This window comes from Poromitra crassiceps, assembly GCF_964638095.1.
Source record: "Poromitra crassiceps genome assembly, chromosome: 19".
Classification (NCBI taxonomy): domain Eukaryota; kingdom Metazoa; phylum Chordata; class Actinopteri; order Beryciformes; family Melamphaidae; genus Poromitra; species Poromitra crassiceps.
Window position 1 is genome coordinate 17,716,966 of NC_139646.1, and position 14,752 is coordinate 17,731,717.

The 14,752-nt window shown below is 43.1% G+C and overlaps 1 protein-coding gene across 1 annotated transcript in view; it reads left to right on the forward strand.

Annotated features, from left to right (window-relative positions):
- LOC310794104 (uncharacterized protein) overlaps positions 1-14,752 on the forward strand; it is a 35,422-nt gene that overhangs the window by 14,133 nt on the left and 6,537 nt on the right. Inside the window, exons 26-43 of the mRNA XM_083655999.1 lie at positions 529-564; positions 898-1,014; positions 1,337-1,438; positions 1,992-2,063; positions 3,024-3,074; positions 3,988-4,050; positions 6,231-6,290; positions 6,489-6,515; positions 6,619-6,669; positions 6,851-6,967; positions 7,183-7,230; positions 7,523-7,648; positions 7,742-7,855; positions 7,968-8,060; positions 8,820-8,945; positions 9,040-9,117; positions 9,239-9,376; positions 9,511-9,648. Coding sequence (XP_083512125.1) covers positions 529-564; positions 898-1,014; positions 1,337-1,438; positions 1,992-2,063; positions 3,024-3,074; positions 3,988-4,050; positions 6,231-6,290; positions 6,489-6,515; positions 6,619-6,669; positions 6,851-6,967; positions 7,183-7,230; positions 7,523-7,648; positions 7,742-7,855; positions 7,968-8,060; positions 8,820-8,945; positions 9,040-9,117; positions 9,239-9,376; positions 9,511-9,648 — 1,557 coding nt within the window. The remainder of the gene's footprint in view (positions 1-528; positions 565-897; positions 1,015-1,336; positions 1,439-1,991; positions 2,064-3,023; positions 3,075-3,987; positions 4,051-6,230; positions 6,291-6,488; positions 6,516-6,618; positions 6,670-6,850; positions 6,968-7,182; positions 7,231-7,522; positions 7,649-7,741; positions 7,856-7,967; positions 8,061-8,819; positions 8,946-9,039; positions 9,118-9,238; positions 9,377-9,510; positions 9,649-14,752) is intronic.

Below are 14,752 nucleotides of genomic sequence, written 5' to 3' on the forward strand. Positions count from 1 at the left end.
TCTGTTTCTCTGTTTAAATTTTTGTCCCACTGATGATGTCATAGCAGTGATGTCATAAATCGCTGATGATGGCATCAGTGATGTCATAAGATGCCAAGTTGGGACATCATCAGTGATGTCATTAATCAGTGATGTCATAAGAGCAGGTGAGCCCGCACAGCCGTCGAGCTGTAGGGCGGGCTCGGCCGTGGCATTGTGACATCATCAGTGATGTCATAAGAGTAATTGTGATGTCATCAAGTCAAGTCAAGTCAAGTTTATTTGTATAGCACATTTCATACACAGAGGCAATTCAAAGTGCTTCACAGGGCCTCACAATGGAGGATCACAATGGAAATAAGCCTTTGGCTTTATTGTGTACTTAATCCTCGGCATGTGTTAATGTATGTAAACTGTCTTCATTTGAAGCTTTTTTTTTATGTGGATTTTACCAGTGATGCGAAGTTGTGACATCATCCGTTATGTCATAAGAGCAAGAGACTAGACTTTATGTTACATCACATAATCTAACATGATGTTGTCTTTCAGGTGAAGCAGGAGCACCTGGTAAAGTCATCAGTGCAGGTAAGAACAGTACATCGTTGTATATGGATATACTATACTCTGCATTGGTTTCATTAATTCAACACAGAAAATATTTCACTGTCTTTCAGAGGCTATAGTGGGCTCATTTTTAAAGCTAGCTTGATGATACTTTTACCATAATGAAACTAGAAGATCTATTTTAGATTTAGAATGTAAATTGTCTATAAAATAATATAATTTAATGTAATTTCACATAACATCAACAACATTTATTTTTGGCCCACGGCCATCCATTCAGATTAATTTGGGCCCTTCATAGGAAAGAATTTGGGCACCTCTGCACTAAACTATAACTTTGTCTCTCTTGTCCAGCTGGCTCCAGTGCTGTGGCCATCCCTGGACCCCCGGGACCTGCTGGCCCTCCGGGTGCTGCCGGACCCCCCGGTCTGCCTGGTCCCATCGGCCCCACCGGTATCCCAGGACGACTGGGTACATCCAAATTATTGAATCACTGAGAAAGAAACTTGATCTGTGTTAAGCACCTGAGATGGGACAAAAATCTTTTTTTTCCCTGGCTTCAATGTATAGACTTCACCGTGCACCTCTTTGCACACTCTTCTAAAGCACAAAAACTATAAGAAAAGAAAATTACATCTTCTTCATAGTGGCTTGAATATATAATCAAATCACCCGCCATGTATGATAAATCGAGAATTTTGTTTGTGTGGCAATAGATTGATTTGAAGATTTCTGTTGAATAGATATATATATGTTGTTTTTTCTTTGATTGTACATTGATATCGTAATTTAGGTTCCAAGGGAGAACAAGGAAAGAAAGGAGAAAAGGGGGAGAGGGGAGAGCCTGGCATCAGCGTGAAGAGTGTGGAAGCTGTCAGTGCCAGTGCAGCTGGGAGTGAGTCACTCTCTGTTTCCTTCACATGGTGTTAGGACATCACCACAGCAAGCGACCGACACATCCTGTAATGTTGTCAATCTACTTTATGTTTATTCTACTATTTCAGTCGTAGGATCACAGCATCGGCTAAAAGCCTAAAATAAAAATGGGAAAATGTCATAACGGTACAAGTCTCATAGAATAATTGATTGTATTTTTGTAGCACTTTTCATCAGCTATCACAGTGGAGAGTTGAGGATTTAATGTGCCAATTAGATAACGAGGGATGATTAGGTGGCCATGACGGAAGCAAGGCCTGTGTGGGAATTTAGCCAGGGCACCGGGGTTACACCCCATCTCTTACAAAGAGCGCAGATGGGGTGATCGAGTCACCCCATCATCCGTCATCCGAGTCCCTGTCTCTGCCCTAGTTCATTGGGGATGAGGATTATATTCATGAGACCAGAGGAAAGAGTACCTTCTACTAGTCGTCCAACACCAGAAGATTTTTTTTAAATGTAGAATTCATTATATTTTCTTTATTTTTATTGTTTTACTTCATTCCTAACAGAACTTTCCTCGGCAGCTGTACTGCCTGGTCCACCAGGACCCCCAGGGCCTCCTGGAGCACCTGGTCCAGCTGGTATGATCTTTGCCGTTGTCACATCAAACATTTTAGAGCGGGTTCAGTGGCACTTCAGTTCAAGTTCAAGTTCAAGTTCAAGTATATTTATTGTCATTGCTAAATTACTCCAACAACGAGATATAGACAAGCATCTCCCTGAGACGTACAGTGAAACACCAAGGTAAAGTGCATCGGCCCAAATAATAAATACATACAATAAATAAATACATTATTCTATAAAGGCATCAGAGTTAGTGACTGTTCAGTAGTGCATGTAAACAGTGAGTCCAGAATTTTGTACAGAGTTCGTGAGCAAAATGAGTGTGAGACAGTCAGAGTTGGTCAGAGTTCATTGTTCGGGGAAGGGGGGGGGTTGTGTGTTGTGTTTCGAGGGGTAGTGTTCAGCAGGCTGACAGCTTGTGGGAAAAAGCTGTTAAGCATCCTGGAAGTTTTAGAGCGGATGGACCTGTATCTCCTACCTGAGGGCAGGAGGACGAACAGATGATGAGCCGGGTGAGATGACTTGAACAAAACTGAGCACATCTCTATCCAGTAGTTATACTGTAGGAGGTATGGTCCATCTCTATCCAGTAGTTATACTGTAGGAGGTATGGTCCATCTCTATCCAGTAGTTATACTGTAGGATGTCTGGTCCATCTCTATCCAGTAGTTATACTGTAGGAGGTATGGTCCATCTCTCTCCAGTAGTTATACTGTAGGATGTCTGGTCCATCTCTATCCAGTAGTTATACTGTAGGAGGTCTGGTCCATCCCTATCCAGTAGTTATACTGTAGGAGGTCTGGTCCATCTCTATCCAGTAGTTATACTGTAGGAGATCTGGTCCATCTCTATCCAGTAGTTATACTGTAGAGGTCTGGTCCATCTCTATCCAGTAGTTATACTGTAGGAGGTCTGGTCCATCTCTATCCAGTAGTTATTGCTTCACTATTTTGCATGCTGTTCTCATACTTGTCTAGGTGACACAAAAGAAGGTCCTCCAGGACGCAGAGGTCCTCCTGGAGAGTCAGGTAAACATGAGGCTTACATAGCTGTCTGATAGATACTGTCGATAGATAGATAGATAGATAGATAGATAGATAGATAGATAGATAGATAGATAGATAGATAGATAGATAGATAGATAGATAGAGAATATGATACGATACGAATGATATGATATTCATTTTTCTGTCATAAAGAGGTTTCCCAGAATACCAATAACCTGTTTCAAAATACCCTATTGCTGCCACCTGTTGCGGCAGTAAGCAGGGTGGGAATTTCATCATTTAGGGGCAAGGACATTTGGGCTTTGGCATTGGAAAATCTTTTAGGGCAAAAGGCCACGTGCCAGGGCACAAATTGCTCTATTGACATCGAAGAGCGATTTTCCTTAAATGCGTGTTCAAATGAGCCAATTACACATCCTTTGCATATAGGCTACATTAAACTGAGACCACTGATGCTTTTAAAGCAACTGACAGTAGCAGACTGGTAGCAGGGCACAGCTGCCAAGGTGACCGACCGTAGGGATCTCAGGGCATCACAGCCAGTGGGAGGTGGCCAGCGGCCATGGCCTTGGTGAAATCCTCACCCTGGCAGTAAGTGTTTTTATTGGGCTGATGGTTCAGCAGGTTTTGGTCATAGAGTGATCAGACTACTACCGTTGGAATCTGTGGATTCTCAGCTTTCATTTGACATCTTGTTGGACTCTTAGTGGTGCAAACACACGGAAAAACTTCCAACCACCACCACCGCGGCAGTACTTTCAGGGGAACAGGGTATTTCGAAACAGGTAACATCTGTAGTAGGCTACTTACTACTCATTAGTCCTGGAGGTGACATAGAGTAAAGGCACCATAAAGGATGATATAAGCAGCTTCAAAGTAACAGCTGATCTCACTCACTTTAAATACATTTCTGACCGAGTTTCTGGCCTCACAGGTGCTGGGTTACCTGGACCTCCAGGTGAGAAGGGAGAACCTGGCAGCTTTGTGCCCACGTCAGGTTGGTGACAGAAATCTCACTTCAAATACATCAGCAAATTGCATGTCTAAAGACAACTGCAAGCTCATCACAGTCAGTCTCCATTGTCTTGAGTGTGTTTGTGTGTGTAATGCATTTTGAAGAGGTGCAGCCGCCGTCCGTCTGTCCGTTTGTAGCATGAGATGTCCGTTTGTGCCGTAGCTAGGGATAGAGCCAAAGTCATGCCCACTTCCGGTTTAGGAATACGCACCAGAGCCATTTGTCTGCCATTGGCTTTTCCATCTACATCTATCTATCTATCTATCTATCTAATATTGATCATCTATATCTATCTATCTATCTATCTATCTATCTATCTATCTATCTATCTATCTATCTATCTATCTATCTATCTATCATCTATATCTATCTATCTACCTATCTATCTATCTATCTATCTATCTATCTATCTATCTATCTATCTATCTATCTATCTATCTATCATCTATATCTATCTATCTATCTATCTATCTATCTATCTATCTATCTATCTATCTATCTATCTATCTATCTATCTTCTATATCTATAAAAGAGAAAAGTTGGCAATCGCTGTCTGTTCTCTGTTTAAACTTTTGTCCTACTGATGATGTCATAGGTGTTGTCATAAGAGCAAAATCATCAGTGATATCATAAAAGCAAAATCATCTCATGACACCACTGATGATGTCATAGGCACTGTGACATCATCAGTGATCAAAGACATTGTGAGATCATTGTGATGTCATCAGTGATGCAAAGCTGTGCAATTGTGCACTGCGCGTGCCAATAGAACAGGCGAGGCCACGCAGCAGCCGAGCTGCGGGTGATGCTGCGCAGCGGCCGAGCTGCGTATGTGAGCTGCAGGGCCAGCTTGGTGAGCTGCAGGGCGGGTGAGGCCGTGCAGCAGGCGAGCCTAGGAACCGAGCGCGCGAGATGCCTAGTTTCATAAAATGCTTATAACAATAATTTTACTTGGTCAAACTAAGTCATTCAGCTATATGCCGAATCGCGAGAGACCAAACATTTCACTTGGACCGAAAATAAATAAATAAAATGTATAAAAATACTTTTTTAAGTCTTTTTTTAAAGTTGAGGTCTGAGTGAAATGTTCTATGGTCTCTCGTGATTGCAAATATAGCTGAATTGCTTCCACCAAGTAAAACTATTGTTATAAGCATTTTACAAACGTAGATGGGAAAAGGAATGGCAGATGATTGGTGCTTATGCCTAAACCGGAAGTAGGCGTGACTTTGGCGTTTGGCTCTCTATAGGAAGGAGGTAGCGAGTCGGGATTCGAGGGGTGGGTGGGGCGAGTGGCTTGGGGGATGTGGGTGGTGGCAGGGAGGAGGAAGGCGGTGGGGCTAGGGAAAAGAGGCTTTAGCTAGGGAGGAATAGGAAGGTCGTAGAGGGCACCATTTTTGTACAGGTACACATATCTTTAATCTCAATGAGACTTTTACCTGGTTAAATAAAAGATATTGATTGATTGATTGATTGATTGATTGATTGATTGATTGATTGATTGATTGATATTAGACATACTGTAATGTGATAGCTTTTCCACCAAGCTTCTGTAGTTCAGGAGGTAGAGCAGGTCGTCCATTAATCACTTTGACTAAACAGAGGTCGGTGGTTCGATGCCTGCCACCTCCAGTCTGCATGTCGAAGTGTCCTTCGTTAAGATACTGAACCTCAAATTGCTCCCGATGGTGTGCCAGTACCCTGCGTGGTAGCTTGCCTCCATCAGTGTGTGAATGGGTGAATGTAGCTACTCATTGTAAAGCACTTTGGATAAAAGCGGGGCGGCTGTAGCTCAGGAGGTAGAGCGGGTCGTCACTAATCGCCTCGGATGAAAGAGGTCGGTGGTTCGATTCCCGGCTCCTCCAGTCTGCATGTCGAAGTGTCCTTGGGCAAGATACTGAACCCCAAATTGCTCCTGATGGTGTGCCAGCACCCTGCGTGGTAGCCTGCCGCCATCGGTGTATGAATGGGTGAACCTACTGATTGTAAAGCGCTTTGGATAAAAGCGCTATATAAATGCAGGCCATTTACCAATGCAGGCCATTTAAAAGCGCTATATAAATGCAGGCCATTTACAAAGCTTCTATTACATTTGATCAGATGACTGCTCCTTAACCTGCACCGTTTACTTCAATACATGGGTGTGATTCTTGTTTCTTAGAAACTTTCTTCGCTGGACCACCAGGACCTGCAGGACGCCCAGGACCAAAGGGCTCACTGGGTAGGTTCAACTAATTTGCTGGGTTTTTATAGTCTGGTTTCATAAATAATGTGCCTTAGTCCAAAACAGGTCACAAGCCTATGTCTGATGGGTTCCTTCCTGCATAACAAACCTGGGTTTGAGGACAAGAGAAGAAATTACTCTTGTGGATTCTATTTTTAACAACTTTACTACAATCTTATCATTCATTCTCCCTAGGTGAGCAAGGACCACGAGGATACCAAGGTGAGAAACTACCTGGTAACTTTGCATACATCATGGTGTTCAACAACTGCAGGCTTTTAACTCAATGATAATCAACGGGTTAATATAAAGATGACTGTTTCAGGTGAACCAGGTCAACCAGGTCTACCAGGAAGTCCAGGGGATCCAGGAGTTGGTACGTGAGAAACTTGTTTGTCTGTGTGGTTTCCTTCAAACGTACCTACTGTGGTTTTAATCATTCATAAGAAATAATGTCAGTCAAAGAGAAAATGAATGGAAACATAACTAAGATAATATGATAGTTTCACCTTCCCTTTCTATCAGATGATGAATCAATGCTTTGGTTTTCACTTCAGGTTTGCCAGGTCAGTCGGGCCCTAGAGGACCCCCTGGAGCTCAGGGAGCAGAAGGTACCAGTGGACCCCCGGGTCCCCCAGGCCCCGAGGGCCCAGATGGGCCACAGGGACCTCAAGGTACAGTGTGCTCTGTCAAATGTTTTCTGTGACCTGTTACAGCTGTTGTGTTCATCTGTTACTCAGGAGACTTAACCATAGTGAGTGCTCCTAGACCTGGGAATAGCCAATGTTGCTGTTTCTTCACCCTTACATTCATCTTCTTTATTAAGGTTCATATTCAAGAATACAGTCTGCAGAAATTGTTTCTCAAACCAATCATGTGTTCCTTGTAGGTGACCCAGGAGTTCCCGGCTCTCCAGGAATCCCAGGAGTCGACATTGGTAAAACAAACAAACAAACAAACAAACAAACAAACAAATAGCTAATCTATATCTTAACTTAGATCATGGAGGTAGGCTAATTAAAATGACTGTCATGTCCTTTGGAAACTTTGGACAAATAGTATTTGCAAGTATTTTTCATGATTTGTTTCTAGGACTGCGATGAGTGGGATTTGCCACAAAGTACAATATCAGAACGTTTTTAGACAATCACGGGAAAATATTTGAAAGCGGGGTTAAATCCTTCATAACCTATGTCTGTCTGATCAAAATATGTGTTTTATAACACCAGGTTCTTCATCCAGACCTGGATCTCCGGGCCCACCTGGCCCACCTGGAACACCTGGCGCCCCTGGGAGAGACGGGTCTGGATCTGGATCTACTGATGTGGGCCAGTACATTTCAGAGTACCTCCAGAGTAAGTATGCAATACTGAGATGTGAGGAATCAAAGAGCTTAGTCAACTGAGCTGTGACTCAAAGTGTGATTGAAACATTGTCTTGAAATGCAGGTGACAGCATCAGGCAGTACTTGGTTGGGCCTCCAGGTCCTCCAGGACCCGCAGGGCCCGCTGGTGACCAATCGGTGAACGATGTGGCCAATCGAGTCATCTCCTACATCCAGAGTGAGTCCAACAGAACAGTGTTACATGCAACATTCTAGATCAAGTGCATCTGAGAAACCAACTGTATTTGACTTGTGTCAGTACCTAAAAGATGCACCTGTTGTCTCTCCAGGTAGAGGCTATGGGGCTGGGACCTCTGGCCCTCCAGGCCCACCTGGTCCTCCTGGCTCCATGTCTGTCAATGACATCATCACCATTATGCAACGTAAGTCGGATTGCACATAGTTAAAATCAAAACAATTTGTCATGTCCATACTGAAGAGTTGAATTTAAAAAAATCAATCTGTTGAATTTGTAAGCCACAACATGAGAATGAAGCCTGATGATCGCCACTTGGTGAAAGACTTGCACATTCAAATGATGGCTAACTTTTTTCATTTGTTGATATACTGTATATCATCAAATCTTGTCATGTTAGTGAATGACTTGTGTTGGGATCACCTTGCCGTATGTAGCAAGGTAATTTGATTGTACATTAAATTATCAGTTTGGTAAAATCCAGTGGTTTGTTTTTGATACTCAGCCCGCCCCTCATGGACATAGTAAGGGTTAAGCATGACAAGGTTGTTAATTATTTGTGTCCAGGACGTGTCCTGGTAGCTCACCTGGTAGCACGCATACCACATTAGAAGGAGAGCTCTGCACATCTTTTTCGGGCAGGTGCGTCGGACAGGAACAGAATTTTTGTTTGAAAAAGGTCGGTGACCGAAACGTCACAGAATAAATTCTTATTTGCAAGTTTGGACGGTGTGTGGGACTCCCTTTTTACAGCACGCATACCACAAAAAAAGCTTGGCCCTTCGCGCGGCCGATCCGGGTTCGAATCCGACCTGCGGTCCTTTGCTGCATGTCATCCCCTCTCTCTCTCCCCACCCTTCCTGTCTGCCTTATATATAACAATAAATAAAGGCGAAATGCCAAAAAAATAATCTTATTTTATTTATTTATTTAAATTTGTGTCCAGGAGAAGAAGTGCGGAGATACGTCGCTGGTCCTCCAGGCCCACCAGGACCTCCTGGAGCATCAGGTCATGAAGGCTACAGATTTAACACACAGGGAGTGGCTGAACAGGTCCTCAGTCTCATGAACGGTGAGTGACATGGATGACCGGCAGCTCACCTACCAATAAGGTTGTCTGTTAGAGAGCACAGTCATGATTGGCTGTGGGCCCTGTCTGTCACCAGAGAGGGGGATGATAGGTGTCTCTGGACCTCCTGGACCTCCAGGACTTCCTGGAAACTTCAATGGCGACCTGTCATCAAGTAAGAGTCAGGTGTTTGAGCTCACAGTGAATTTGTTGTCACTTATGTTTATCTATTTCAAAGGCATCAAATCTTGTAACGATCCTAAGTTGAAAGAACATTTTTATTGTCCACCTGTTAGTAGCTCAGTATCAAGGAGTTGTGGGTCCTCAGGGGCCTGCTGGTCCCCCTGGTCCTCAAGGACCAGCCGGACCACCTGGACATGGCAGCTACAGTGGTTCAGGATACAGACTTGAAGACATTCGAGACTACCTGCAAAGTGAGTATGACAAGAAACTTCACAGCTGCACTTTCATCATCAATTCAGGGAGACGGACACAAAGGAACTGTGAGCTTTTTCTTCATTCGATCGATCGATCGCAATCGATCGATCGATCTATCTATCTATCTTAGATGTTGGTTTCAGAGGCCCTCCTGGACCCCCCGGTCCCCCTGGACCTGAGGGCCCGCCAGGACCGGCTCAGGGACTGATCTACACTGAGCACAATAACAGAGAGATGCCCAAAGCACAGCTACAAGACTACAGCAAGAGTGAGTTTAACACCTCCCCCCCCCCACACGCACACACGCACACACACACACACACACACACACACACACACACACACACACACACACACGCACACACACACTTCCTACACCAGTTTTGCAGACATCATTTTGTTTGAAAGAAGGCAGACTGAGAGTGGTGTTCTCTTTCGTTCATTTATTTTTACACACTGACAAGAAATCATTTGAGGAGCATAGTATATAGAAAACCCCACCCCCCGTTAATGAGTCCATTGAGAAAACATGTGTAGGTGTGACTTGACGTCACTGCTACAGGTGCGCTGGGTGCGCTCTTGACGCTCGTGCCTGGGCGCGTGCATATAGATGTACTCCTGTGGTCGTGAACGCGCCTGTCCAGGCGCGCCTCTCCAAGTGCGCTCGTTTACGCACGGATAGTTGCAACACTCCCGGCCGATGAGACTGACTCCTGTCAACTCATCAATTAATTCAATTCAAGAGGATACAGTAATTGTACAGGTCTTCTCAGATTAATTTTGGAAGGTAGCATAACAAGACAAGAACGCACCTTTCCATCTCTGCCGACGTAGACTTCGGTTATTCTTCCCATTTTCCAAAGATGTTTGGGCAGTTTATCCTCATTGATTAATACAACATCTCCAGGCTTTAGATCCATAGAGCTTTTTACAGAAGAGGAGCAGTGGGCTGACCGCAATTCCATCAGATACTCCTTTTTCCATTGAATCCAGAATTTATTCATAATTCGCTGTCTGTATTTCCACCGCTTGTTCAACTGGTCACGATTTACATCGTGTACTGTTGATACTGCGTTGCCCATTGAGGGAAGCGTGGTCAGACGCTGTCCAATCAGAAAGTGAGATGGTGCTAGTGGGACAGGTTCCTCACTGCTTGTGTGGGTGTAAGTGATGGGACGAGAATTAACAACAGCTTCAACTTCTGTCAGAAGTGTTTCAATTTCTTCATACCTCAAGGATGCTTTTCCAATCACTTTGCGCAGACAGGTCTTCACTGATCTCACCATTCTCTCCCACATGCCACCCCACCAAGCGGCCTTTTCAGCAATGAATTTCCATGTTATTCGTTTTTCTGCAAAGAATTCCTGTATTTCTTTTGATGACAGGGAATCCCATAATACTTTCAATTCTTTGTCAGCTCTTTTGAATGTTTTTGCATTGTCCGAGTAAATAGTGTGACAAAGTCCTCTGCGTGACACAAAACGGCGAAAAGCCAATAAGAAGTTTTCAGTGGTCATATCAGTCACTAATTCTAAATGAATAGCTCGGGTGACTGCGCAGGTGAAAAGAGCGATGTAAGCTTTGTCGTGGAATTTACAATACAAAGGTCCAGCAAAATCCACTCCTGTGATTTCAAAAGGAGGCGCTTCCTCGAGGCGCTGTCCAGGTAAAGGTGCTGAAATCTGCTGAGCAGGTTTGACCTTGTATTTACGACAGATTAGACAAGCATGTACAATTCTTTTCGCCAGTTGTCGTCCTTTTATTATCCAGAATCTCTCTCTTACTTGATTAAGGGTGTCTTGGAGACCGGAATGCATCACTTGTTTGTGACATTTTTTCACTATTAACTCCGGAAATGTCTCATTTGCAGGAAGAATGCAGGGATGTTTTTCTTCAAATTTCCAGTTGGTCATCTGCAATCTACCTCCCACTCTGAGTATTCCTTGGTCATCCAAAAAAGGTCTGAGAAGCTGGATTTTAGAGTGAGCATTTAGTTCTTGACCTCTTTTCAAACGTGAAATTTCATCAGAGAAACTTTTGTTCTGGGTCACTTGAATCCAATAAAGCTCTGCTTCAGTGATTTCCTCATTCTTCAATGCTCCAGTGCATTTTTGTTTTCCTCTTGCATTGTTTATGAATCTTTTGACCCAAGCTGTTACATGCAAAACTCTGTTAAGATCACTATAGTTTTTCAACTCCAGCAATTCATTTTTATTTGAGCTTTCAGAATTTGCCAAATTTGTAATTTCGACTACAGCCAGATTTTCTTTTACAATTTGATCTTCAGGTGCTTCAGTTTCTTTTTGACAGTAATTAATTTCTCTTTGTTTGAGCCACATTGGACCAGTCCACCAAAGTGAATTTTCTTTTAATTTGTTTACACTGATCCCCCTTGTTGCGACATCTGCTGGATTTTCAATTCCACTGCAGTGGTTCCACTGTGCAGGTTCAGTTAAACTCTGTATCTCTCTGACTCGGTTTTCCACAAAGGGTTTCCACTGTTTGGCCGAACTCTTTATCCAATGCAAAGCAATCATAGAGTCAGTCCACAGTTTTACTTGGCTCTTTTCCATGTCCAGATGTGTGATGACGTATTGACTAAGTCTAGCTCCAATAAGGGCACCAAGTAATTCAAGTCTAGGTAGAGTGACCTTTTTCAGAGGAGCCACTCTTGTTTTAGATGTTATAAGAGTTACTGTGCACTCACCATCTTCTGGTATGACTCGCAGATACGCAGCTGCGCAATATGCTCTTTCACTGGCATCACAGAAAACATGTACTTCTTTTTTCACAGATGCGTTCTGATCCACAAGCGCTGCATGATAACATCTGGCTATGTTTATTTTTCTGATGTCAGGCAGCTCTGTGCACCACTGATGCCATAGACATGAAAGGTCATCAGGAAGATCATTGTCCCATTCCAATCCACGTTCCCACATTTGCTGGAAAAGACATTTTACTCTGATGGTAAAGGGAGAAAGAAATCCAATTGGATCAAATATGCGCGCAGCAGCTTGTAGCACGCCTCTTTTTGTGTTTCTTTTATTCTGCAAAAAGTCAATCAAATTGGTCAAATCAAAAATGAAGTCATCCTCTTCCGTTCTCCAGGTGAGTCCAAGAACCTTTAACACAGCATTTTTCACTTCCACTTTTCCTCTTACTGTGTGTTCCATTGTTTCCTCCCACAGGTTTTCCAGCTCTTTAGAATTGGTGCTCCATTTGCATAGCATCATTCCAGCATCTTGCATGATACTCTTAGCTTGCATGGATAAGCTGGCGGCTGCTTGTACACTAGGTACACTACAGATCAGATCATCTACATATAAACACTTATCCAGTGTAGATGTTACAGTAGGATACTGCTGTTGGTATTTTTTCAAGTGGTGTCTAATGGTTGCAGCCAAAAGGAAAGGACTGGGTGATGCGCCAAAAGGGACTCTGGTTATGCGCATAATATTCATTTTGACTTCATTGGGTTTGGGCAGGTCATCAATCCAGAGAAATCTTAATACATCTCGGTCCTGCTCACGAATTGATATTTGCAAAAAAGCTTTTGCTATGTCAGCCATAAATGCCACGTTATGTTGTCTGAATTTTAACAGGATGCTGAGTAATTCAGGATTCAAATTAGGGCCTGTCATCAAACAATCATTCAAAGATAGACAGTCAGGAGCATTTGAAGAGGCATCAAACACCACTCTGAGCTTAGTGGTTAAACGCTCCTCTTTAATGACAGCTCTGTGTGGAAGATAATAAAGAGGATTATTTGTTTTGGCCTCTTTAACATATTCCACTATGCCCTCGTTGATGTAATCCTGAATAACTGCACTGTATTTGTCAAAAAGTGGCACATTAGTTTTAAACTTTTTTATAAGCTGATCAAAACGTCTTTTAGCAACATGATAATTGGAAGATAGGTCATTGTTTTCATTTTTCCATGGTAAGTTTACCTCATATCTTGATTCTTTGAACTGGATAGTATTTTCAAAAATCTGCATTGTCTCCTCGTCACTTTTCTTTGATTCTTTTTCAGTTACAATCCCGATGGATTCAGTTTCCCAAAAGGAGCGCAGTGTTTGATTTATTTGATCTTCCAGTCCAACACTCACGTGTAGAGCTCCCACATCTGTGGGTCCTATTTCTGAGGTTACATTCAGCATGGATACAGCTCCTTGTATGAGCCATCCAAATTTGCTGTCCAGCGCAACCAATGATCCAGAGAGGCGTTCTAATTTTCCAGACACAATTTTCCAGTAATGATCACCTCCGATCAATACTCCGAGTTCTTGCATCTCCATTCCACTCACGGCCGTGTCAGCTAGTTGCATGCCTTTGCGCTCCAGTTCTCTGCGTAATTCTTCTCCCGCCACCCTCATAATAGAACTACAAACTCGTGGTGTTTCTAGAACATCAAGATCTACACTTTGGCCATTTCTGATGTTACTCAATGTTAGTTTTACTTTATTACAGGTGATAGTTTTTGGTACACCAGAGCCAAATGTGTGTAGTTTAAGAGTCTCTTCACCTATTTTGGGGAGGTTTAGCGCACGGGAGATATTTTGGCACACAAAGCTGCGCTGGCTCCCTCCGTCAAACAAACAGCGGGTGAGTTGCCTTTTTACTGGGGTCTCTATCCAGACAGTCGCAGTTTGAAGGAGAACTGTCTCTCGTTTGGATTCAGTTGGAGACATTGTAATCACGGCATCAGTAGCTGGATCATTTATATTGGTCGATTCATTTCCATCATAGGAGCAAAGGGCTTTGTGATGACGTCGATTACAATTTTCACAAGAAATGCCTTTGGTACGGCAATCTTTAGCCATATGTCGAGTTCCAAAACACACAAAGCATCTTCCTTGTTTTTTCAATTTGTCTCTTTTGTCAGGCACAGACATCTCATTGCACCGTTTAGACAGATGATCATATTTCTCACAGAAAAAACAATATTGTCTGTCCATTTGATTTGAGGAATAAAGCGCAGATGTTGTCATCTGATTATGTCGTTTTGTGCGCAATTCCCATGCGCCATGTGGTTCCTTTTCACGTTCCTTTACGCGCTCCTTGTTTGCGCTCTGATTCATGTTGGCGGCGCGCTCTCGGCTGTCCACCTCTTTCTGAATGAATCCCATCAGTTCTTCAACCTTCCAGACATCATCCTCTTCTACTTGTCTGCTGAATTCCACAGTCAGTTCCTCCGGTATGAGTTTCATTAAAATGGGACACAGCAAACTACCATACGTGTTGGAAACGACTCCCATAGAAGACAAACTACGAATTTGGATTTCACAGTTATCATATAAATATCTGAGGGCTTTAACATCAGTGGAATTTTTAACAGGAGTAAGATTTAGGAGTTTGGTCATATGAGCATT